Raw genomic sequence first — 25,191 nt, 5'->3', positions numbered from 1 at the left:
ACCTCACCAGCACCACCATCAATCCTACCCAACTCATTACTACTACTCTGTCTTCCTGATATTCCCTCACTGCCCAAAACCATCTCCAGCCCAACAATCTCTTCCCTTTCACCTTTCTCCAACTCTTCATGTGATTCTGTTCTCTTGTAGGGTGAAAGGGGTGCTGTACCTTTGGTGGTCTTAAGCCGCTTAGACCCCACACTCTGAAATCTTAACGTGTCACTCCATTTCTCCACCTCCTGCTGCTCCTCTAATACTCTCCGTAAAACTCACCTCTTTGACCAAGTTTTTGGTCGCTCCTCCGTACCTAGAATTTGATAGAAAGTACAATATGTCCAAACAATTGGTGTTTACCCTCGACACATGCGATCAGTATTCCTAAACCATATACCTCCCTGATCCCTTATCCATTTATCCCCTTTTCCTCCAACCATGTATGTAACCTATTCTTAAAAGTTGACATGGTTTCTTCTCCAATTATTAACATTTAATACCACCCTCTGTAAAAAGGAATTGCTTCCACTCTGTCCTAAATGTGTTGCTTATAATTTGCTCCCCTTCATGCCAGATCCCTCAACCAGTGTATCCCTCTGTCCCAACCCTTATAATTTTAAATATCTCTATCAAATCACCTTGTAATCTTATAAAGTAATCAGCTTTGTTCATAATTGTATTTCCTTATACAAGGCAGCATCCCAGTGCTTTCTTCATTGGCTCAGCATCTCTTTATTGTTATGCCTTGGCTTGGTTTTCTGTTTAAAATGCTGTATAGATGCAATAAAACGATTTACTATAGCAATGGTCAGATGGTTATTAACAGATATATGGAGAAAAGAATTGTGGTTTCCAGTTTCTGTTCACTTAGTGGAAATAATCAATTGTCAGATATTGACTTTAGTGCAATTAACTGCAGTGATCCTTTTACCATCCCATATTGTTAATGGTAGTATTTTCATTATAGATGTGACCTTCAGTTGCTAATAGGTTGTTCTTGAAGACTACATTGTGTACCTTTGGCATTTTGTTTAAACACCACCCATTTCATGAATGTTTTGCATTTTAATTGTCCAACAAGTAACAATACATAAAGGCTCGCATAAAAATTAAACATGTCAACTTTTAAATTATTCTACCCTTTTGTTGAGGTTTTTTTGTGTTTATTATACCTTCTACAAAAAAAGAATTTCAATATCCCCCCCCACATCCCTTAATGATTTCAGTCAGGATGTTAGCAGCCCTGCAGTACCTTAACCAACTAATTTTTCACCTTTGAACCATATAGCAGGTTACAGGACAGTGAGAGCCTGACTGGATATTCACACATGAACATTTTTCAAGGACAGTTGAAATGAGAACTTTATTCCTGTTGCTAGCGTAAGGTTGCAATTGTGCCACCTGTATGTCTGTCCTGACAGAGAATCAGCTAATTCAGCACGTATTGTGAATTTTGACCTATCTAGTCTCAATGACTCAGTAACAATACCAGGTGTCTACTGAAAGATTGAGAGATATAACTAATGGGTTCACACGGTAGTTCTTTCATGTTTGGTTATATTTTTATTTACTTATCTTTTACAATATTCTCCTTTGCCTTTTTTTGTAGTTAATCAAACAAGGTCTCTATATTATGCAAAAACAAAACACTGTGAATGAGAAAAATCTGAAATAAACACAAAAAATACTGGAAGTACTCAGCAGGTCTGGCAGCATCTGTAGAGAGAAAAACCAAGTCAATGTTTCAGATTGATGACCTTTCACCAGAACATTTATTTTATGCTCAGTTGTATTAGATCTGCTTGGTTTGATATTGAACCTAGCAAACATTACCGTAGATCGCAGTGTATAAATCGACCTTTGAAGCCTCAAAATGCTTCCACAAACAGGGGTCGACTTATTTGCCAAATATGAAATGTGAACTGCCAGTGTTCGTGTGGATGGTCACCCATTTCAAAATGTGAAAAAGAACATAACACCAGTGGCATGTTTAATTGAATTAATTGATTCTACAAGGATACCTTAGACCGCAATCAAAACATTTTAAAAACTGTCAAATTCATTGTCTTTAGCATCTGACACGAAGAGTTCATCGAATTCATTCCAAGTCACTTTGGCTATGGCATTGTCGTAAGGGTTCCACTCTGGATCAGATGTGGCACCTGTGGTTTCAGAATCATCCCTCTGAAACAAATCATCCTCCTATCCATCCATTGAATTGGATAATCTGCATTTTTTGAACAATGTGATGACAGATTGTGCATTAATAACAACTCACAATTTGATGACAAAACCACACGCATCAAGTAAAGACAGTGGCATGGTGTTAATGTCACTGGACCAGTAATCCAGAGGCCCAGGCTAATGCTTCGGGGACATGGGTTCAGATCCCAACACAGGAGATGGTGGAATTTAAATTCAATTAATAAATTTGGAATTGAAATCTAGTCTCAATAATGGTGACCATGAAACTATCATCGATTGTCGCCTGCTTCACTAACGTCCTTTAGGGAAGGAAACCTGCTGTCCTCACCTGGCCTACATGTGACTCCAGTCCCACAGCAGCATGGTTGACTCTGAACTGCCCTCTGAAATTGCCTAGCAAACTACTCAGTTCAAGGCAATTAGGAACGGGCAACAAATGCTGGCCTCGCCAGCGACACCCACACCCCATGAAAAGAAAATCAAGTGGGGCAGCATGCACATTTCCACTCTCTCCATCAACCATCCACCTACGGCGCAAACATGAGCCTTGAGTGAGTTGTTGAGGCACACATCCAGAGGTTAAACTACAGACCTTAGACCTCCTCGTATAACTGCAAATTTGGCTGTTATTTTCTCAAAGGCACTTCTTGATCTCATTGGTTATTTGGGACCTGAACATGTCCCATTCGTTGCACAGGCCACCGGGACATCTGTTCCCTCATATTATCGATCCATAACCTCACTCCATCCTCATCCGTCCAACCATTGTCATGGACATGCACAAAAGTTCCTGCAGGGAACTTGATTTTTGGCATGGTTTATTACATTTGAAAATTACTATTGGCTTTAATTTTGATCCGTCAGCCACGCACCATGAATCTTGAGCATATCAAAGTTCGTAGATGTTTCATCCATATTGCTGATGTGACATCATGGGTAGTCATGTTTTTGCTGCTGTCTGATGATGAATCACTGGAAACTGGTAATTTTGACAGCGGGTCTTTTGGTATCTCTGTTTTGGTTATCTACTAAAACACTAGATATTTTAATTCCATAAAGCGGCTACACCAACTAGCTGTCGCTCTGAAATCTTTGCTGAACTCGGTTTGATTTGGCCCACTTAGCTACGTAAATATACACAGCGCTTTTCTGGTGACGATATAACCATTCTGACAATTTTCAAGGACCCGTTTCCATACACGCTTCTCAAGATCAGACCAGTGGCTGGTCTCTGTTCTGATGGCATATTTGGTTTTGGTCATCTTCTTCATTGCTTCTTCTTTAAATCTTGCACCAGTTTTTCATCAACACCGAATTCCCTCGCTGCAACACAGTTATTTATTCGAGTTAGCAAATGTTAGAACACTTTAGCTTGAAACCAGCTTCATACTTAATCATTTTTTCTGGGGGACCCATTTCGGTTTGTTGTTCGCCATGCACAGACTGCTCTGTGTAGACATGTCTTAAACTCCCATGCATCTTCTTGACAATAGGGCCTGTATCGCCTACTTGATCCCATGCGCAGACTTAGAAGGTGAGTAAAACAGGTGGAAAATTGAGGCTGACTCCTCATGCGAGTTTCTTAGCATGAAAGGGGGGGTCCACTCTGCTGAGTATCGGCCTAAACATGATTTTTGGCGCCAAAAAAATGGGGTCGTCTTATACACTCAGTCGACTTATCCACTGCGATCTACAATAAATGTTTTGAGTGCCTGTTTGTTGAGAGAAAGTTGCCTAGGGCTGTTGGACCAGGAAATCAGCCTTGGAACCGAACATATGAGCATTGAGGCCTGTTAAACAGAGCACTGTTACTGTCGTAGCTATGTTATTTCCCTCACTGCTCTCCCCCTGCCTTCAATATAGTCTATAACTAATCTAGAGGAGAGTGTTTTCTATTGCTTAACTGTATGGGACTGACCTCTGCAGCTCTGCTATACTCCAGCTTTACACACATACGACAGATGTACACAGAATCTGACAGATTGGAAGAGTGTAAATATCCCCTTAGGAATGCTTTTTCTTCGGAGGTCGAAGCATTTACCACTTAGCACTGTTAGTTACAAACTGCAGCTACAGCTGCAAGCATCAGCCTGCCAGTTCAGCTTTCAAGTGACAGTGATGGATAGTAATGGTTTCTAAGACTAGCAGGGAGACTGGATTCAATGTGATACTGTATTGCATTTCCGTTATTATTACATTCTGCCCTGACAACAAATATAGAATTAACAGGGTTGTGGCTTTTAAATATTGATACAGAACTCACCACTTAAAGAACAATACTCTCAGCGGTGCATTTTACATGTCGTAACTAATACAATAAATGCCTGCAATTGTTCATTTTGTTTTCGGTATGTTTATGTGTCCTGACAGCATGGGTATGTAGTTTGTTGACTCTTTCAACTCCCTACACCATGCAGTGTTGGCACATGGGATTACGGGCTGTCCTGCAGGCAGGAGGGAACATCGAAAGACTGATCACTCTAGGCTGCATGAATCGAGGGCAGTAATGTTTCTAAGTGTAGGTTCAGCCCAGCCCAGCCCAGGAAGTCTGCCAGAATGTTAGAACGGGTATGCAGAGAGGAATAATGAAAGGCTACTGTAGGAAATATACGGCTAATTTCCTTTATTTCCTTGGTCCTCACAAGCCTTTTATGTTACCACAGAGCAGGTTTTTTGGAGGTGAGCTAGAGTGTCGCAGGCTCACTCCCTAACCAATTTTTTCAAACCTTTCTCTGGCTTCAGAGGGAAAAGGGCCTTGTGCAGCGGCCACAGGCTCTGACTGAGGGAGCTCTTTGGCAACACCTCGCTATGTTACAAAACACAAGAACAATTACATACAGTAGAGCTTATGGACTTTGTATGTGATACCATGCTTGTGATTCTGAAAACTTACCGTACTGATATGCCCAGTAAAAAGATTCTAGGCCTTGGAAATAAATCCCCATTTTCAACTTGGGTGTTGTCTGATGTGTGATTTCCCTAATCTGTTTCATTTTCCACACCTTGCCAATCTTCTCGCCTTCTCTCCAGGCATTGACTTCCTACTCGAGTATGATTCCACGGGTGAATGATAACAACTGGTAGTTTGCCCAAGTTGACATTATTCGCGGTTGATTCTTGACAACACCAGAAATGTGCATTTATATGACACCTTAAACATAGAAAAACATCCCAGGGCTTTCACTGAGGCATGAGAAATAAAGACATCAAGCCAAAGGAGGAGGGATTAGGGGAATGAGCAGAAGCTTCTTCAAAGAGGTGAATTTAAGACAGGTGGTGGAAAGGCAAAGATCTTTAGAGAGAGAATTCCAGGGAGTGGGATCTAAGTGGCTGAAGGCATGGCTACCAGTAGTGGGCTAATTGTCGTGTCATTTCCCAGTAGTCCGATCGAGAGTTGCATTGGCGAATGCTATAGGGGACATTGCTTCTCTGATGGCTTCATGGATAAAGGTACTATCAATATCAAAATAAATCATACAATCAGGCCCTAAATTTAATCCACAGACTGATCTATGTGATCTCAACCAGCACAGCAATAGGCACATGACAATGTTTTTGTGCTAATAGGGGGGAAAATGAACCATGATTTTCCATCCTGATGGCTCGGAAATGGGCAGTATCGTTACTGAGTGAGTACATAATCTGTCGTTACTGAGTGAGTACACAATCTGTCTGGTGGCCATCCTTTCCATCTCAGTTGAATAGCCTGTCTAGAGCTTGGGAGGTGTCTATATTCAATATGAAGGACAGTCATCTGGGTAAGGTAGGACAATAGTTCACATGAAACCATAGCTCTGTATAAGTCTGCCCTTCAGGCAAAGAGTGGAGAGCTTGGAGAGAAGCAAATATGTTCCTTAAATTGTAGAAAACAGAATGGACTTGTTGTCATTCAAGATACCTGATTTTACTAGAAGGCAATAAAACTAGAGCTGAAGGCATTTTCTGAGAGTGTAGTTCGAATACATTAGGAAAATAAAATAAAGATAAAGAATCTAAAAGTGAAAACAGAATTAATCAATAAATGATCTTTATTTTAGGGCAGAAACTTCCCCCTGTTGGGGGGGTTGTGCGGGGGCAGGCGGGAGCAAGCACGAACCCGATCGGCGCCCTCGATCGGGTGTGCGCCGCCATTTTAGGTGGGCGGGCCGATTAAGGCCCACCCAGCATGACGCACACCCGGAAGCACTGAGCGCTCCGTGCCTCAGGGAGATTAGTTTAAGCTTTGAGAAATGGAATAAAGGTTAAAAAAAAATTCATTGTCACATGAGCTGGGACATGTCCATTAATTTTTTCAATAAGTTTTATGTAATTAATAAACCCTTCATGAAACCTCATCCCGCCCGTGGATGAGGTTTCATGAAAAATCCACCTGGACTCTTCGCCTGCCCGCCAACCTTAAGGTTGGATGGGCAGCATTCTTAACAACTTTAATTACTTTGTTAATGGCCTTACTAGGGCGCCGAACTGACAATCTAAATGATGCGTGATGATGTCGGGACACCCGGTTGACGTTACCACATGTCATTTTACGTGTCGGCGAGCGGGCCCCACCCCCACTCGCCGACGGGAAAATTCTTTCCTTAGTTTCCCGTGAGAGTTGGGGGCTGTTCCATTTCCTCATTGCTATTTTTTCACCAATAAACACTGCTGTATTTACTGTTACTGATACTTTATATGTGCTAAAGCCCTTTTAATTAAATCTATAATAGATTAAGAAATTACATTTTACTAGATTTTGTTTCCGCTTTCCTTTCTTTCCCCTATCCTGATGTGTTTTTCGTTCTCTTGTTCAGGGATTGCAGTGTGTAACATCCCAGCAGCAGCCGTGGAGGAGACAGCTGATTCAACCCTCTGTCACATTCTTAACCTATACCGACGAAACACCTGGCTATACCAGGCGCTACGCGAGGGAACCCGAGTACAGAGTGTTGAGCAGATCCGAGAGGTGGCGTCGGGAGCAGCCAGAATCCGAGGGGAGACTCTAGGACTCATCGGTTTTGGTAAGCACTGTGTGTGATAGGCTGAAATGAACATGAAGTTAAGGCTGCTTTCTGTCTCGGCTATTGACACACATTAATAACTATAAAATCTTTATCACAATGCAGAGTAAGCATGTAAAAATCATAACGGAGGGCAGAATTTCCCAGCCGGCGAGCGGGGGCGGGACCCGCACACCGACGCGTAAAATGATGTGGGGTGACGTCGGGCGTGCATCTTTTAGATTTTGCTGCACGCCTGCCAAACTGTCAAAGGCCTATTAACAACTGTTAATGACCTAATTGAGATCGTTGTCAGGGCTACCCGTCCAACCCTACGGTTGGCAGCCAGGCCAGGAGCCCAGGCGGGCTTCCGATAAAACATGAAACTTCATCCACGGGCGGGCTGAGGTTTCATGAGGGTTTTAAAAATGTTTATTAAGCTTTAACATTCAAGTAATTAACATGTCCCAGCTCATGTGACAGTGTCACATGAGGGGACATGTCAATAATTTTTTTCTTCTCCATTCAGCACAGTTTTTAAAGTTGAAGTGATCTCCCTGAGGCAGCGCTTTGCCTCAGGGAGATCTGTGGGCTCTTTCGCGCATGCATGAAAGAGCGCACACACCTGCTCAGGGAATCCCCCCCCCTCCACCTTGCCTGCACAGGGAGCGCGCAGCGCTTGAGGGCAGACATCACTGCGTGGGCCTTAATTGGCCCCCCCACGTGAAATGGCGGTGCGCAACCCGACTGGGGGCGCCGATTGGGAACCCACCCACCCGCAAACACGCCCGTACAAACCCCCCCCCCCCCCCCACCCCCAAACAGACAGAAAAGTCTGCCCTGAGAGCTCATTTGCTTTTCATTAAAATTATGAAAATGGAGATATCATTTAATCACTTTCAAAGCCTTAATCTGGATAGTTGTATATAAATTCAGTGGTAATGTTTTTACTTGAAGTAACAGAGGATTGTCCAAGTACACTCCTGCTTCTCCTCCAAAGAATTAAAAGTGACTTAACATTTCAGTGTCGCTCCTGGCCCTGGCTCCCGATCTCAATGGGTTTGGCCTGACATGGAGGCCATAAGAGGTTAATATTGTAGTCAGGTTCCAAAGACGTCACTGGAACTCAATATGTGTATTTAAACAAAGAACCCACTGACTTTGGGCATGTGTCCTTGGCACTTGAAACTTAAAATTGTAGTCAGCAGCATTAGGGCAGTCCGGAAGGTAATTCTGCGACTCCATTTTAAATGCTTACTGGCAGTCTGTTCGCAACTTTGGTGTCACATTTGATCCCAAGAAGAGTTTCTGACCTCATATTTGCACTGTCACCAGGATCACCTATTTTCACCTTATGTAACATTGTTCAACTTAACCCCACGTCTCAACTCATCTGTTGTTGAAAACCTCACCCATGCCTTTGTTTCCGCTAAACTTGACTATTCCAGTGCACACTTGGCTACATGCTACACTTTGTAAACTTGAAGTCATTGAAAGCTCTACTGCCCATGCCTTAATTCGCATTAGGCCCTGTTCCCTTATCACCCGCTGTGCCCCTTGACCTACACAGGCTCCTGGTCAAGTGACATCTTGATTTTAAAATTCTCAAGCTTGTTTTCAAATTCCTCCATGGCCTTGCCCCTCCCTATCTCTGTAATCTTCTCCAATCGCTCAATCCTCCAAGAAAACTGTGCTCCTCTAATTCTGGCCTCTTGCTGTGCATTCCTAATTATAATTGCTTCACCATTGATGGTCTGTCTCCCAAGCTCTGAAATTCCCTCCCAGCACCTCTCTGCCTCTTACCTTACTTTCCTCCTTTAAGACTCTACTTAAAACATACCTCTTTGACCAAGCTTTCGTCTGACCTAATATCTGACCTCCTAATAGCTCCTTGTTTAGTAATGCTCCTGTGATGCATCTTGAAAGGCTTTATTACCTTAAAGGTGCTATATGAATATAATATAAGCTTTTGTTGTTGCCCAACTTCCATCAGGTGATGAGGTTAAAACATACCTGAGTTTATCAACAGGAATTCCCAGCCCCTGACCTGCTCTTGTACCCATAGTACTTATATGGCTGATCCAATTAAGTTTCTGGTCAATGGCAACACCCAGGATGGTGGTAGTAGGGGGATTAGCGATGGTAATGCCATTAAATGTCAAGGGAAGATGGTTAGCTTCTCTGTTGTTGGAGATGGTCATTGCCTGGCACTCGAGTGGTGCAAATGTTAATGGCCATTTATCAGCCCAAGCCTGAATGTTGTTAGCATGTTCAGGACGGCAATAGCTGATTTGTTAGTGGGTTGGCTTTAGCACTAATTTCAAAAATATTTTAAAACCAATTTTGCTAAGAATGAAGATCAAAATTCAACATTAATACTCACGTTCTAAAAATCTATTTTACATCTGCTGCAGAAAATGTTTCTACTGATTGAAAGCTTTGATAGTTCTGTACTCATAGAATCGCAGAAAGTAAATGTTGTGGATTTATTTTACTCTTTAAACTGTACTGTTTAGTGGATTGAAGTTTAACGTAGTCTAAAATTTGGGATTTGTTGCCATTGTGGGGAAGTGGAGAGTAAAGAAGAATAATTTAAAGTCATTTGGCTTCAGCTTGTCACCCTCAAGGGCAGAAAGTCCAGCTACCAGGGCCCAATGTATACTGAATCATAACTGGGGAAAAATAGTTCTCATAGGCAGCACTACTCAGGATATCATAGAGTGTAGTCCCTGAGTTTTGGTCCATTAATTCAAATGGGTGGAAAATTTATATCTGCATACCTATAATTTCCTGATCGAAATATTACCTATTTTTGACTCCTACTCCATCTTTGTACCTGTATTTTTGATTTGCACCAAATATAAACCATATACAGTGTGCCATATTAAGCTTCATTTTCTTCCTGCCTGGGTGCCAATTTGATTGTATCCCAAACAAACAAATCATCCAAAAGCGTTTTGCTCAAAATATATAGTTGCTTATAGGTCTCTAAAGTTTGTCAGCGACTTCAAGGTTTTGTGTAATTAAAACATGATGGATTGGTATGAAGTTTGCATTTTATCACGTGCTGCCCAGTCGTTCTTTATTCAGGGGAGAATTTTCTCTGAATAAAGAACGACCTGGGCAGCACTGGATAAAATGCAAACTTCATACCAATCCATCATGTTGGGCGGGAGCGGGTGCGGGGGAGCACGCAGCCGATCACTGCCTGCGATTGGCTGGGTGCCGCCATTTTGCGTGGGCAGGCCAGTTAAGGCCCGCCCAGCGTGACGTGCACCTGGAAGCACTGAGCCCTCCTTGTGCGGGCGGGGGGAGGAGGGAGAGTCGGGGCCTGCGCTCTTTCGCGCATGTGTGCAAAAGAGCGCAGATATCTCCCTGAGGCATGGAGCTGCCTCAGGGAGATTAGTGTGATTTTAAAAAATTTTAATAAAGAAAAATTAAAAGACATGTCCCCTCATGTGACAGCGTCACATGAGCTGGGACATATCAATGAACTTTAATGAAAAAATTTATTTAATTTATAAACCCTTCATGAAACCCCATCCCGCCCATGGATGAGGTTTCATGATAAATGCGAAGGCTGGCTGGACTCTTCACTTGCCCACCAATCTTAAGGTTGAACGGGCAGCTCAATTAATTTTTTTTGTTAGTTTTTAAATGACCTTAAGAGGCCTTTGACAGTTTGGTGGGCGCAAAGCCGACTCCGCTGCGTGCCCGCCAAGCTGAGGATCAGAATGACGCGCGTCACCGCGTGTCATTTTACGCGTCGACAAACGGGGTCCACCCCCGCTCACCGACCTGAAGATTCTGCCCTCAGATTCAACAAAGCGGAAAATAATACATTGATCACTCAGGTGTTTTTGAGAGCCTAGCCAAATAATTTTTTCTGCCTTCTTCGGAAAGGTGTACAGGAAGTTCATTTCCTTGAGTTCCTAAGGAACACAAAATGGTTTGGTGTAGCTGCTTCTGATAACAAACTTTATTTATATAAATATACATGAGTACAATGTAGCAAAAATCAGAAGCAAAAGATTGCCTAGATTGGCTTCCTCATCTCAAAACAGGAAAGGAAGCAAAGTAACTCTGGTTCAGTAGTTCTGTTTGGTGAAATTATCTGAATTTATCACAATGGTAAGTGAGCTTTCAGCTTATCTACAATTAAAGGAAAACATGAGGGAGCTGTCATTTGAACCATTACTTATCCCTTTAAATGTCTTCTGGTAGTTCTTTTTTTACTGTATAGTCAATAGTATTTCATTTCCACTTGGAAAAAATTTATTTCCTCTTGACTGTTCCAGTTGTTTCTTGGCTTCTTTCAATTACAAGAGCTGGAAGAGAGATTGCACAGAACTGTAACCTCCTCCATAGTAGCACCTCAGTGATTTAGTGGATTGGCCAGTAAGACACTGGTCAAAGGACAAAAACTACAGTTATTTTCCATCAGTATTTTTTCAGCAAGAGATATTCCGAAAAGCTGTGAACTGACAGCAGGCACAACGCATCACAAATTTTGCTTACTCAGCTCTAATGTTGACTGAATTTATGTTGCACTGAGTTGGGGTTTTTTTTGTCCAATTACGTTCTTGGGAAGTGCCTTGGGACAATGTACGATGTAAAGGTGCTATATAAATGCAGGTTATTGTTCCCTCTAAATTTTTTAACTTATGTGAAGCCTGTTTATTTTACTGCATGCCCGTTTTTAAGATTGCTGTACACATGGGTATCTTAAAGAGAACATTGGTTGTATGCAATGCATTTGTTTGTTGCACTGTGCAGTACGTTCTGAATTGCTGCGTTGCTGTTATAAAGTGCCTGACCAAATCATTGTATTCTGGGTTCAGTGCTCATTTAGATTGAATGAAAAGGCCAGTAAAATGTCAGTGTACCAATTTCATTTTGTAGTTTTCTCTGCCATCTACTGCTAAAAATGTATCATTTTGGTCATCCCTGACCACAAAATGATGATTAGGAGTTCTGTGGAATAACAGTCTAGCAATATTACAGATTAGAATTTTGCTGACTAATCATTTTGATAATTAATTATATTGATAATCCCACCAGTATTCCAACTCTGAGTGAAGGTTAACAGTTCTGAAACACTGCAAATAGATATATGTTGTGTATATCTATTGCCTGTTAATCGTGGATATGAATGACTAAAATATGTTTATAACACCAACCATGTTGTTGCTAATCGCTTGCCGACTTTATTCGGGGAAAGCTAAGCTGTACAGACCTCAAAGACCCTAAAATCAAACTCCTATCTGTTCTGAGTTATCTGATCTCAGGCAGTTCAGCGTTAGGGATGTTTCAATTGGCTTCAGCCCTTGCTTTAAGGAACATAGGAACAGGAGTAGGCCCTTTAACTCCTCTAGCCTTTCCGGCCATTCAGTGAAATTATTGCATATCTGCAGCATAAGTCCATATACCAGCCTTTGCCCCATATCCATCAGCCTGAAAAGTAGCAAATATTAACCCCTCTTTTCAATAAGAAGGGAAGGCAGAAAACAGGAAACTATAGGCCAGTTAGCTTGATGCCTGTCATGGGGAAGGTGTTAGAATCATTCATTATGGAGGTTATAGCTGGACACTTAGAGAAACTCAAGGTAATCTGGAAGAGTCAGCATGGTTTTGTGAAAGGGAAATCATGTTTAACCGATTTATTGGAGTTCTTTGAATGAGTAATATGTGCTACGGATAAAGGGGAACCTGTAGATTTGCTGTACTTGGATTTCCAGAAGGCATTTGATAATGTGCCACATCAAATGTTATTTCGGAAAATGAAAGCTCCTGCTGTAGGGCGTGTGGGGAGAAGATTGGCTGGTTGGCAGAAAACAGAGAGTATACTTAAATGAGCCTTTTTCTGATTGGCAGGATGTGACGAGTGGAATAGCACAGGGGTCTGTGCTGGAGCCTCAACTTTTTACAATTTATATCAATGACTTAGATGAGCGGAGCAGAAAAGAAGGGCCCTAGAGTAATTGATTTAAAAGGTTTAATTTAAAGGGATAAGTCATAGCAGGGGAGCTCAAAACCGTGGGAAGCTCCATGTGGGAAGCCGGGAACATTTTCAGTGCCCGGGACCAGCATGTGTGCAGGAAATGTCCAGCTGCAGCTCCTGGAAGCTCAGGTTTCAGAGCTGGAACGGCGGCTGGGGACACTGTGGAGCATCTGTGTGTCTGAGAGCATCATGGATAGCACATTTAGAGAGGTGGTCACAACACAGCTGAAAGGACTTGAGGAAGGAAGGGAATGGATGACCACCAGGCAGTCCAAGAGAAACAGGCAGGTAGTTCAGGAGTCCCTTGGGGTCCCGCTTGCAAATCAGTATTCCATTTTGGAGGCTGATGAGGGTGTTGGTTCCTCCAGGGAGTGCAGACAGAGTCAAGCTTCTGGCACCACAAGCAACCTGTCTGTACAGGAGGGGAGGGAGAGAGGAAGAGCAATCGTAATAGGGGATTCTATAGTCAGGGGAACAGATAGGCGCTGCTGTGGCCGTCAACGTGACTCCAGGATGGTGTGTTGCCTCCCTGGTGCCAGGGTCCAGGATGTCACTGAACGGCTGCAGGGCACCCTGAAGGGGGAGGGTGATAAGGCAAAGGTCGTGGTACATGTTGATACCAATGACGTAGGTAGAAAGAGGGATGAGGTCTTGCATCAAGAATTCAGGGAGCTAGGCAGTAGACTGAAAAGCAGGACCTCTTGGGTTGTAATCTCTGGATTACTCCCAGTGCCACATGCTAGCGAGCTCAGAAATAGGAGAAAAGCGCAGATGAATACGTGGCTTAAGAGGTGATGCAGGAGGGAGGGTTTTAGATTCCTGGATCACTGGGACCGTTTCTGGGGAAGGTGGGACCTGTACAAGCGGGATGGTCTATGGTCTCTGAACCAGAGCGGGACTAACATCCTTGCAGGCGGGTTTGCTAGTGCTGTTGGGAGGAGTTTAAACTAATTCGGCAGGGGGAGGGGACACAATGTTAGCAGAATAGGGACACATCATAATACAGTAAAACAATTAAGTCAGAGGGAGTACAGCTGCATTAAGTTTCAAGGGAGTAAGGCAAGGCTGGATGGCCTCTACTTTAATGCCAGGAATATTGCAGGTAAAACGGATGAGTTAAGGGTGAGGATTGACACGTGGAATTGTGATATAGTAGCCATCACAGAGACATGGTTGAGGGAAGGGCAGGATTGGTGGCTCAATATTCCGGGATTACAGAATCTTTAGGCGAGACAGGGGGTAAAAGAGGAGGAGGCGTTGCATTATTAGTTAAGGAGTCAGTTACTGCAGTAAGGAGAGATGATATCTTGGAGGGGGCATCGAATGAAGCTTTGTGGGTAGAGCTAAGGAATAAAAAAGGTGCAGCCACATTGCTAGGTGTTTATTATAGACCCCCAGATAGTCAGCGGGATATTGAGGAGCAAATATGTGCACAATTTGCGGAAGTGTGTAAAAACAATCACAATAGGATAATTATATTAGGTGATTTCAACTTTCCCAACATTAATTGGGATAGACATAGTGTTAAGGGCTTAGATGGAGTGGATTTCTTGAAATGTGTACAGGAGAACTTTTTAGGTCAATATGTAGAGGGTCCAACAAGGGACGGTGCAGTGCTGGACCTAATTCTGGGGAATGAAGCCGGACAGGTGGCTGTGGTGGTGGCGGGGGAACATTTTAGTGATAGCGACTACAACATGGTACAATTTAATCTTGTTATGGACAAAGAAATAGACAAGTTTCAAAAAAATGTTTTGGGTGGGGGAGAGTGGATTTTAGTAAAATAAGGCAGGATCTGGCCAAGGTAGACTGGGAACAGGTAGTTGTGGGAAATCTACAGAAGAGCAGTGGGGGACGTTAAAAAAGGAAATGGGGAGTGTACAGGCTGAACATGGTTCTCTGGGCTTGTTACTCCTTCCTATCACCCTCTAGGGTGATAGGAAGGAGTAACAAGCCCAGGGAACCATGGATGACCAGAGATATTCAGGATACGATGAGAAGGAAAAAAGAGGCTTTTAGCAGGTACAAGGGGAGCAAATCAGCGGAGGCATTAGTGGAGTACAGAAAGTGCAGGGTGGAGCTTAGGAAAGCAATTAGGAGAGCAAAGAGGGGATATATGAGAGCTCTGGCTGGTAAAAGTAGGGAAAATCCCAAGATCTTCTATAAGTATATCAATGGGAAGAGGATAACCAGGGAAAGAGTAGGGCCCATTAGGGACCAAGCGGGCAATCTATGGGTGGAGCCAGAGGACATCGGTAGAGTGTTGAACGAATACTTCACATCCGTCTTCACCCAAGAGAATGAGGATGAAGGTATGGAACTCGAGGAGAGAGACTGCGAGGTTCTTGAGCAAATTGATACAGGAAGTCACAAGGTATTGGAGGTGTTGGCAGGCTTAAAAGTGGACAAGTCTCCAGGTCCCGATGATTTGTATCCCAGACTGCTGATGGAGGCAAGGGAGGAGATCGCAGGGGTTCTGACCCAAATTTTTAATTCGTCTCTGGCCACGGGGGAGGTGCCAGAGGACTGGAGAACAGCAAATGTGGTTCCACTATTTAAGAAGGGTTGTAGAGATAAGCCAGGGAACTACAGGCCAGTGAGTATATGTCACTGGTAGGGAAACTATTGGAGAAAATTCTGAAGGAGAGAATCTATCCCCACTTGGAGAGGCAAGGTTTGATCAGGGATCATCAGCATGACTTTGTCAGAGGGAGGTCATGCCTAACAAATTTGATTGAATTTTTTGAGGAGGTGGCCAGGAATGTATATGAGGGTAGTGCAGTTGATGTAGTTTATATGGATTTCAGCAAAGCCTTTGACAAGGTCCCACATGGGAGACTTATAAAGAAGGCAAATGCACATGGGATACAGGGTAATTTGATAAGGTGGATTTAAAATTGGCTTAGTTGTAGGAGACAGAGGGTGATGACAGAAGGCTGCTTTAATGACTGGAAGCCCGTGTCCAGTGGCGTACCACAGGGATCTGTGCTGGGTCCCCTATTATTCGTCATTTATGTAAACAGCGAGGTTGAGTGTCTTGGGCTACAGGAAGATATAGACGGGATGGTCAAATGGGCAGATAAGTGGCAGATGGAATTTAACCCTGAAAAGTGTGAGGTGGTACTCATTGGGAGGAGTAATTTGACAAGGAAGTATTCAATGAACGGCATGACACCAGGAAGTTCTGAGGAACAAAGGACCTTGGCGTGTGTGTCCATAGATCCTTGAAGGTGGAGGGGCATGTTAGTGGGGTGGTGAAAAAGGCATATGGGACACTTGCCTTTATCAATTGAGGCATAGATTACAAAAGTAGAGAGGTCATGTTGGAGTTGTATAGAACCTTGATGAGGCCACAGCTGGAGTACTGTGTGCAGTTCTGGTCGCCACATTATAGGAAGGATGTGATTGCACTGGAGGGGGTGCAAAGGAGATTCACCGGGATGTTTCCTGGGATGAAACATTTAAGTTACGAAGAGAGGTTGGATAGACTTGGGTTGTTTTCATTGGAGCAGAGAAGACTGAGCGGCGACCTGATCGAGTTGTACAAGATTATGAGGGGCATGGACAGGGTGGATGGGGAGCAGCTGTTCCCCTTAGTTGAAGGGTCCTACTTCATATGCTCATACCCCTTGATACCTTTGGTTAACAAAAATCTTTCAATCTCAGTTTTAAAATCAACAACTGAACGAGCAACAATTGCCGTTTGTGGAAGAGAGTTTCAAACCTACCACCCTTTGCATGTAGCAGTGTAGAAAGGTCTGGTTTTAATTTTTAGACTGTGCCCACTGGAGAACAGCAAATGTGGTTTGACTACCCACACAGCTGAAATAATTTCTTTCTATGAGCCCTATCTATTCCCCTTAAGATCTTGGAAACTTTGATTAAATCACCCCTCAACCATCTAAATTCCAGGGAATATAACCCCAGTTTGTGTAATCTTTCCTCATAATTTAACCCATGGAGACTAGGTATTGTTCTGGAAAACCCATGTTTCACTCTCTCTAAGTCAAGTATGTTATTTTTAAGGCGTAGTGCCCAGAATTGCTCACAGTCATCCAGGTATGGTCAAACCAGGGTTTTGTATGGCTGAAGCATGACTTCTACCTCTCTAGGTAAAATGGCCAGCATTCCATTAGCCTTTTCAATTATTTTCCTTCTCTGCTCGTGACATTTTAATAGCTAGGTTCCTAGACCCACAAGTCTCTTTGGATCTCCTATTTCCACCATTCAGAAAGTACCCTGTTCCATCCTTTTTAGAATCAAAGTGAATGAACTCATATTTGCCTCCCTGGGAATCCGCTTGCCACAGTTTTGCCCATTCTCTTAATTGATCAATATCTCATAATAATGTTATATTTTCTTTCGCACAGCTTACAATGCTGCCTCTCTTTGTGTCATCAACAAACTTGAATATGATGTTTTCTATCCCATCATCTTAAGTCATTAATAAATATGACGAATAATTGACGCCCCAACACAGATCCTTGAAAGACACCATTAGTCAGTCACATTCTGTCAGTTGGACATTATCCCTTACTCTCTATCTCTTGGTGCTCAGCCAATTTCCTAGCCAGGTCAGTAATTTGCCTTAATTCCATGGAATTCAACTTTAGCTAACAGTCTCCTATGAGGGACGTTATCAAATGTCTTCTTGAAGTCCATTTAAATAACATCCAGAGACATTCCCCTTCCACTTCTATAGTCATCTGTTCAAAAAATTCAATCAGGTTTTACCAATCCCTTATGAATTTGTTCTGGCTCCCTCTGATAAGCTGAAAATCCCAGCTGTATTGGCTGTTTTGGGTCTCGCTCTTTCAAGCATGATGTCGATCTTAGTCATATTATGATCAGGATTAGATAAATGTTCACACATTGTTAGCCTGTTGGCATTAAGGAGAAACTACACTGCAATGTCTTTTAAAGAGTTGCGAGGTAAATGATGTAGTTTTCCATTTTCAAAAATGTTAAATTGCACATTTAAACGTTTGTCACTCCAAGAAAGCCTATAAATAGCTGATGCTAAAACAAAGTTTATATTTAGACTGTATAGTTTTGTAAGGAAACACGTACAAGTCTTTAAACAGTAGTTGGTAGCTGGGTCACTGGGATATTGAGTAGAATGACATTGTGTCTAATGACCTAGTGATTACACCGCAGCTGTTCTTCTTTATCAGAAACTCTTCATTAAATATGAGTCAGGGCCCTCAGCTCTAACCGTGACAGTTGTCCTAGTCATGCCCAATTAAAAATCCATTTAACCAGAAACTGCCATGACAACAAGTTACAAATGATATTATTGTCAACAACTTCTTTCATGAAATTGGCAAAATGTTCTTGTGGGGCAAGATAAAATGTTGTCAGTACCGATCTATTTGTTGGGAATATGATGCAAGTAATGGATTGAAACCTTTTAGTGCATCGTTCATCCCAATCCCCTGTTATGAAGTGGTCACACCTAAATTATAATCTTAAAATGTGACCTTGAAATGCTGGCATTAAATGGGCAATGTCTCTTGGGGCTTATGGTGACTCAAATTAAGACTTAGCATTGGATTTTGAGGTTTTGTATTGTAAGATGAAAGCACAGTGCAGGATTGCAGCTGTAAGATGATAGCTGTGGACCTGAGCGGCAAACCAGGTCACCTGAATGCCAGCTACATTTGAAATGTTTTATATTTTCAAAGGTTTTTCTTTGTACATTATGTCCATGACTCAGACCAGAAGGATGTGCACTGCAGCTTATAGAGCTATTGCCATTATTCTTTGGCTAAATTCATGCCTTTCATCGTTAGGTGAAAAAGCTGAGTTGCAGTATGATAAAATTCTTATACTTTCATTAAATGTTTAATGAACCAAGCATAACTGCCTGTAGATGAACATTCTGTCCAGCAACTATTGAGAAGCGTCCTACATTATAATCTTTTCATCTTAAAATTATTTTATTTTCAAATATTGATTTAGCAAAAGATATAGTGGGCTAAATTGGATAGCCTCCAAAAGAAAAGGTATGGGTTTTGTGATGAGATATTAAGCCACGTCTATTGGATATAATATAGAAATCATGCCAACTTCTTGCTGCCCGCTCAATAGAATGACTTCTGCATTCAACGAGAACAAATCACAGTTTTCTCGTTGGCTGCACCTATCAGCAGGGGGCCCTAAATCGTAACTTGCTAACATTGCTCAAAGCTAGCCTGCAACTCTTAAGAGGGAGGTGCATTGTGGCTAGAGCAGGTGTTGGCAGCATCTGGACCTGGAACTGCAAAACAGCGAAGAATAGCACAACTTGAGAGTGAGTGAGCTTCAACACTGCACTGGAGGTCTTGGTGAAGGAGGTGGAAATAAGGAGAGATGTTTTGTAATCACAGGAGGCCAGGAGCCCTCCCGAGAAACATTGAAAAGACAGCGGGAGATGTCAACCGAGGTCAGTGCCAGGCGCCAAGCCCGAAGGACCTTGATGCAGTGCCACAAGAGGTTCAATGACCTCAAATGTGTAGTCAAGATTGCTGAATTCATCTTCAAATGTCATGTTCTATCGACTGTACCACTAACCTCACACATTGCCAAATCACCACAGACTATTACTCACCTACCAACAATTCCTACTAATCAGGACTCATAACTGATATTCAAATGCATAATCGCACCCTCACACATTTAGCATTGCTGCAAATCTCACACTCACATCCTACAGCATGCATACACTACCAACTATTCGACCATGACAGCCACATAAGCCAAACAGATTGCAGGACACTCACTGATGCACTTACCATTCTCTTGAAGACAAGATAGTGCACAGCTAGAGGTAGCAGAAACTAATCGGAGGGGGTCAAGCGTTTCTGCATGTCTTAATTCCCCTGGAAGGGATGATACCATTCAGTATTGAGACCCTCATCCCCCACTCCCACTGAGGCCGTGGCCAGCGACAGAGGCAAAAGTCATTGAAGATGGCAGCCTAATACCTAATGCTCCTCCTCACACCCCACTAGCCCTCACCTGACACCCTGTTGTGATTTACAAGCTGAAAATGGTGTAAGCATGCACCTTCTGCATTTCCACCTCCCCCTGCCATAACCCTATTCTTGGCCTTTCTCCTTTCAAGTACCCTGGAGATGCAGCCCAGCCAGGCAACGGAGGAATACCAACAAGACAGGAGTGGTCAACACATAGCACTGTCATTTGATTTTACGCTCACAGTCACCCGTTCAGATATGACAATATGACAAAATTTAGAGGATAGACTAAAGATGGAATCTTCACATAGTGAGACACCAGACACAAGCGCAGCAAGAGTAGGGGCAAGGATAGTGTAGATGCCAGTTCACTGGAGGGTGAGGTTGCACATGACTCCGCTTGAAGAACTTGGAATAGGACTTCAGTGAGGCAGCGTACAGATAAACATTGATGGGAAGGCACAACAAAATGCTTGGTGCATTGGGAAACCTGAAGTTAATATCAAGGAGCATGGAGGAGTCCAGCTGCAACTTGGTACAGGGATTTTAGGGGAACTTGGAACCCATCCTATCCAGCAATGAAATGGCAACCAACTCCATGTGCACATATTGAAATCCAATCATTTAGCAGCACCAGTTTCAACCGCCAGTTCCAGTTTCCATTGCAGCACAAGTAGCAACCATCCAACATCTGAGCGCTACAGTGAAATCTCAGACAACTGCCATCATGGCTGTGGTTTACAAGGTGCAAAAGGGGCTTAAAGGGTCAATTCATTGATCCATCCTGCAGCATATTACAAAAACGTCTCCCTGGGCAGTGAATTTGGCTCTATCGAGCACATGCCTGCTGTCCTCTAGAGAAGACAGAATTTGTTTACCCAGACACTCTGCCACTGCCCTTGGTGTTGCCTGGCAGCCAGCCCAGACTGCTGCTGCTCATGCCGAGACGAGGTCGCAGTTGTGGCTGCAACAAGTAGCAGATTTTAGTAAGGGCTTCTCACGCATGTTCCTTGCTGAGATTCAGCTAGGCAAATTGCTCCCTAAACACCCTGAGCAAATATGGTATTCCCGCGACAGTCCTTCTCCCCCGCCCCCCCCTTCTCCTTCACTCTTCCAGCAGCTTGTCCTGCTCTGCACAGCCTCCGTTCATTCTCATAGTTATGCTCTAAAGGGGGTGCCTACTAGTGCACCTTTGTCTGGGAGAAATTGATTTGTCAGAAACCTTGAAATCAGCGAAACGTCTTTCAGCACCTGCCACTCCACTCCTTGTGGGCTTTTGCAAATTGAAACAATGATAGAAAGCACCAAATACTGGTAGAATGATTGTAACAGCCAAAAAATATCAACCAGCAACTAACTTGTAAGTTGTAGGCGATTCCTTTAAATAGCGCTGGTGGGAGGTCCTTCCTGCTGAACATGTGTTCAGCCGAGCAAGGTACAAGAGGGCGATAAATGGTGCATTCAGCTCCAAAAAGGTATCGCTAGTGTCAAGTCAGCAGTGCATTCTGATTTACATCGTGACCTGCTTGCTCTGCACACTTCTGTCAGGGGCTCACTGCACATGCAAATGTCCTCACCAATATGGCATATAGTGTGAATTGCCCCACAGTGTATGTCCATGCCACAGGCATTTTAGAATTCTATGGGCACATGTAGCAACCAAAATGTGGGTGCTAATGAATCCAATTTCTCAGACTTTTTTTTTAACTTAACTTTTCATTTTTTTCTGTGTTCCCATTTTCCTGTCATGCTGTGTTAGCCACATAGATAAATGAAATCTGCAGGCAACTTCAAGATTTCTGCTGATGCCATTCTTTCATTGATTGATTAGCCAAGATAACCGGAAGGCTCACCAATTTTCTGTTCTTAATCAAGACAAAGTAGCTGGGAATATACCAGAGTTTCCTCCCTGCAGGAACTCTAAGTATTAGTTAAGGGCAGCAATCACTCTTGGCTCTCTGAGGCGAGAATCTGAGATTCCAACATGTTGCTGGCAATTCTCCCACAATATGGACATTTCTGCACTTATTGTGTGATTGGGACAACTGGTAGTTTACACTTGAACAAGAGTATCTGTACACTTAATTACCCCTTCTGAAAAGCTCTCTGTCTCTTTATCCTGCTTTAAATTTCTCCATAAAATCTAGTACTTTGATCACATACCCTAATATCTCTTCATGTGACTCAGTGTAAGATATTATCTGATAGCCCTGCTATGTAGTGCCTTGGGATGTTTTTACTATGTTAATGGTGCTATATAAATGTAAGTTGTTGTTTATTTTGTCCTGAAATGCTGCTTCGGTTACATCAATCAGTGATATTTTCAGCTGATACTGTTGCTCATGTTGCTGTCACACAAACTCTCTAACCATGCTCGTCTGGTCTTTTGCAGGTCGTGTCGGCCAAGCTGTTGCTGTTCGAGCCAAAATCTTTGGGTTTAATATAATATTTTATGATCCATATTTGCCTGATGGTATTGAGAGATCTCTAGGCGTTCAGCGAGTTTATACCCTGCAGGATCTGCTGTACCAGAGTGACTGTGTGTCATTGCACTGCAACCTGAATGAACACAACCACCATCTTATTAATGACTTCACCATCAAACAGGTAATGCTACTTATATCATAGCTGCAGTCTGGCACATATATTTGAGTGTTCCTAGAGTGTTTAAAATTTTTTTCTAGTTTAAATATATTAATGATATTTAATGCAGTATCAGTAGGGGTAAAGTAATGTTCCCCTATTGTATATACAAAATGACCATGGCTAAACTGATGGCACTGATGATCCCTTGTCCTGCCTCTGGTCTTTTCCGTCAAATCAGTGGCTGAAAAATGAGTGTAACACGGGCCATGCAGATGGGAATATTGGTGCCAATGTTTCACAATTACTTTGCTGTGCAGTCTCAATATTAAAAAAAAGACTTCGTTTACATAGTGCTTTTCATGACCATTGGCTGATCAAAGCACTTTACAGCCAGTGAAGTACTTTCGCAGTGTAGTAATGTTATAACTTAGGGAACACGGCAGCCAATTTTCCCACAACAAACTTCCACAGCCAGCAATATGACAATGAGTAGATAATCTGTTTCTGTGATTTTGGTGAAGGATAAATTTTGGCCAGGACGCCAGGCATATCGCCCTTGCTTTTCTTCAAAGTAATGCCTTGGGACCGCTTTACATGCACCCAAGCAGGCAGAATGTTGGTGGATATATCATGGTACCTGTACTCCAATGTAATGAAGAAGGCCATGACAGTAATTGTACACATGACAAGTCTATAAACTTAGTTGGGTCATTGTTGATGCAGGAGGCTGTCAGACTGATGCTTCGTCTCAGGGCAGGAGGTCATCTGGGGGCTTGTGCCAACATTGGGAGAGCTGTCTCACAGATGAGTCAAGCAACAGCCTGACATATTCATACTTACAGAATCATACCTTACAGATAATGTGCCAGACACCACCATCGCCATCCCTGGGTATGTCCTATCCCACCACAGGAAAGACCCAGCAGAAGTGGCGGCAGAGTGGTATATAGTTGGGAGGGAGTTGCCCAGGGAGTCCTCAACATCGACTCCGGACCCCACGAAGTCTCATGGCATAAGGTCAAACGTGGGCGAAGTATATCCCCTGCTGATTACCACCCTTTCCCCCCTGCCACCCACCCCCTCCAAGCTGATGAATCAATGCTCCTCCATGTTCGTGAACACCACTTGAAGGAAGCATTGAGGGTGGCAAAGATTCTCAATGTATTCTGGGTGGGAGACTTCAATGTCCATCACCAAGAGCGGCTCAGTAGCACCACAACTAACTGAGCTGGCCGAGTCTTAAAGGACATAGCTGCTAGACTGGGTTTGCGGCAGGTGGTGAGGGAACCAACAAGCGGGAAAAACATACTTGACCTCATCCTCACCAACCTGACTGTTGCAGATGCATCTGTTCATAACAGTATTGATAGGAGTGACCACCACACAGTCCTTGTGGAGATGAAGTCTAGCCTTCACATTGAGGACACCCTCCATCGTGTTGTGTGGCACTACCACCACGCTAAATGGGATAGATTTCGAACAGATCTAGCAATTCGAGACAGGGCACCCATAAGGCGCTGTGGGCCATCACCAGCAGCAGCAGAATTGTATACAACCATAATCTGTAACCTCATGGCCTGGCATATCCCACACTCTACTATTACCATCAAGCCAGGGGATCAACTCTGGTTCAATGAAGAGTGCAGGCGGGTATGCCAGGAGCAGCACCAGGCATACCTAAAAATGAAGTGTCAACCTGGTGAAGCTACAATATAGGTCTACTTGCGTGCCAAACAGCATAAGCAGCGTGTGATTGACAGAGCTAAGTGTCCCCACAACTGATGGATCAAATCTAAGCCCTGCAGTTCTGCCACATCCAATCGTGAATGGTGGTGGACAATTAAACAACTCACTGGAGGAAGAGGCTCCACCAATATCCCCATCCGCAATGATGAGGGAGCTCAGCACATCAGTGCAAATAATAAGGCTGAAACATTTGCAACAATCCTCAGCCAGAAGTGCTGAGTGAATGATCTATCTTGGCCTCCTCCGGAGGCCCCCAGCATCACAGATGCCAGTCTTCAGTCAATTTGATTCACTCCATGTGATATCAAGAAATGGCTGAATGCACTGGATACGGCAAAGGCTATGGACCCTGACAATATTCTGGCAATAATACTGAAGACTTGTGCTCCAGAACTAGCTGTGCCCTTAGCCAAGCTGTTCCAGTACAGCTACAACACTGGCATCTAACCAGCAATGTGGATAATTGCCCAGGTATGTCCTGTGCACAAAAAGCAGGACATATCCAAATCGGCCAATTACCACCCCATCAGTCTATTCTCAGCCATCAGTAAAGTGAGGGAAAGAGTCATCAACAGTGCTATCAAGTGGCTCTTGCTTAGCATTAACCTGCTCACTGACGCTCAGTTTGGGTTCCACCAGGGTCACTTAGCTTTTGACCTCATTACATCCTTGCTTCAAACATGGACAAAAGAGCTGAACTCCAGAGGTGAGGTGAAAGTGAACA

General features: G+C 43.3%; 1 protein-coding gene across 10 annotated transcripts in view; it reads left to right on the top strand.

Annotated features, from left to right (window-relative positions):
* Positions 1-25,191, top strand: part of LOC144694436 (C-terminal-binding protein 2) — a 312,875-nt gene that overhangs the window by 260,863 nt on the left and 26,821 nt on the right. For all 10 annotated transcript variants that reach the window (XM_078564845.1, XM_078564840.1, XM_078564844.1 and 7 more), the window contains 2 exons: positions 6,993-7,199; positions 22,528-22,742. In XM_078564845.1, the coding sequence (XP_078420971.1) occupies positions 6,993-7,199; positions 22,528-22,742 (422 nt within the window). The remainder of the gene's footprint in view (positions 1-6,992; positions 7,200-22,527; positions 22,743-25,191) is intronic.

The sequence above is a fragment of the Cetorhinus maximus genome, chromosome 20, assembly GCF_964194155.1.
Source record: "Cetorhinus maximus chromosome 20, sCetMax3.hap1.1, whole genome shotgun sequence".
NCBI classification, from domain to species: Eukaryota; Metazoa; Chordata; class Chondrichthyes; order Lamniformes; family Cetorhinidae; genus Cetorhinus; species Cetorhinus maximus.
Note: the sequence above shows the minus strand (reverse complement) of the source record. Positions and strands in the feature narration are given on the sequence as shown.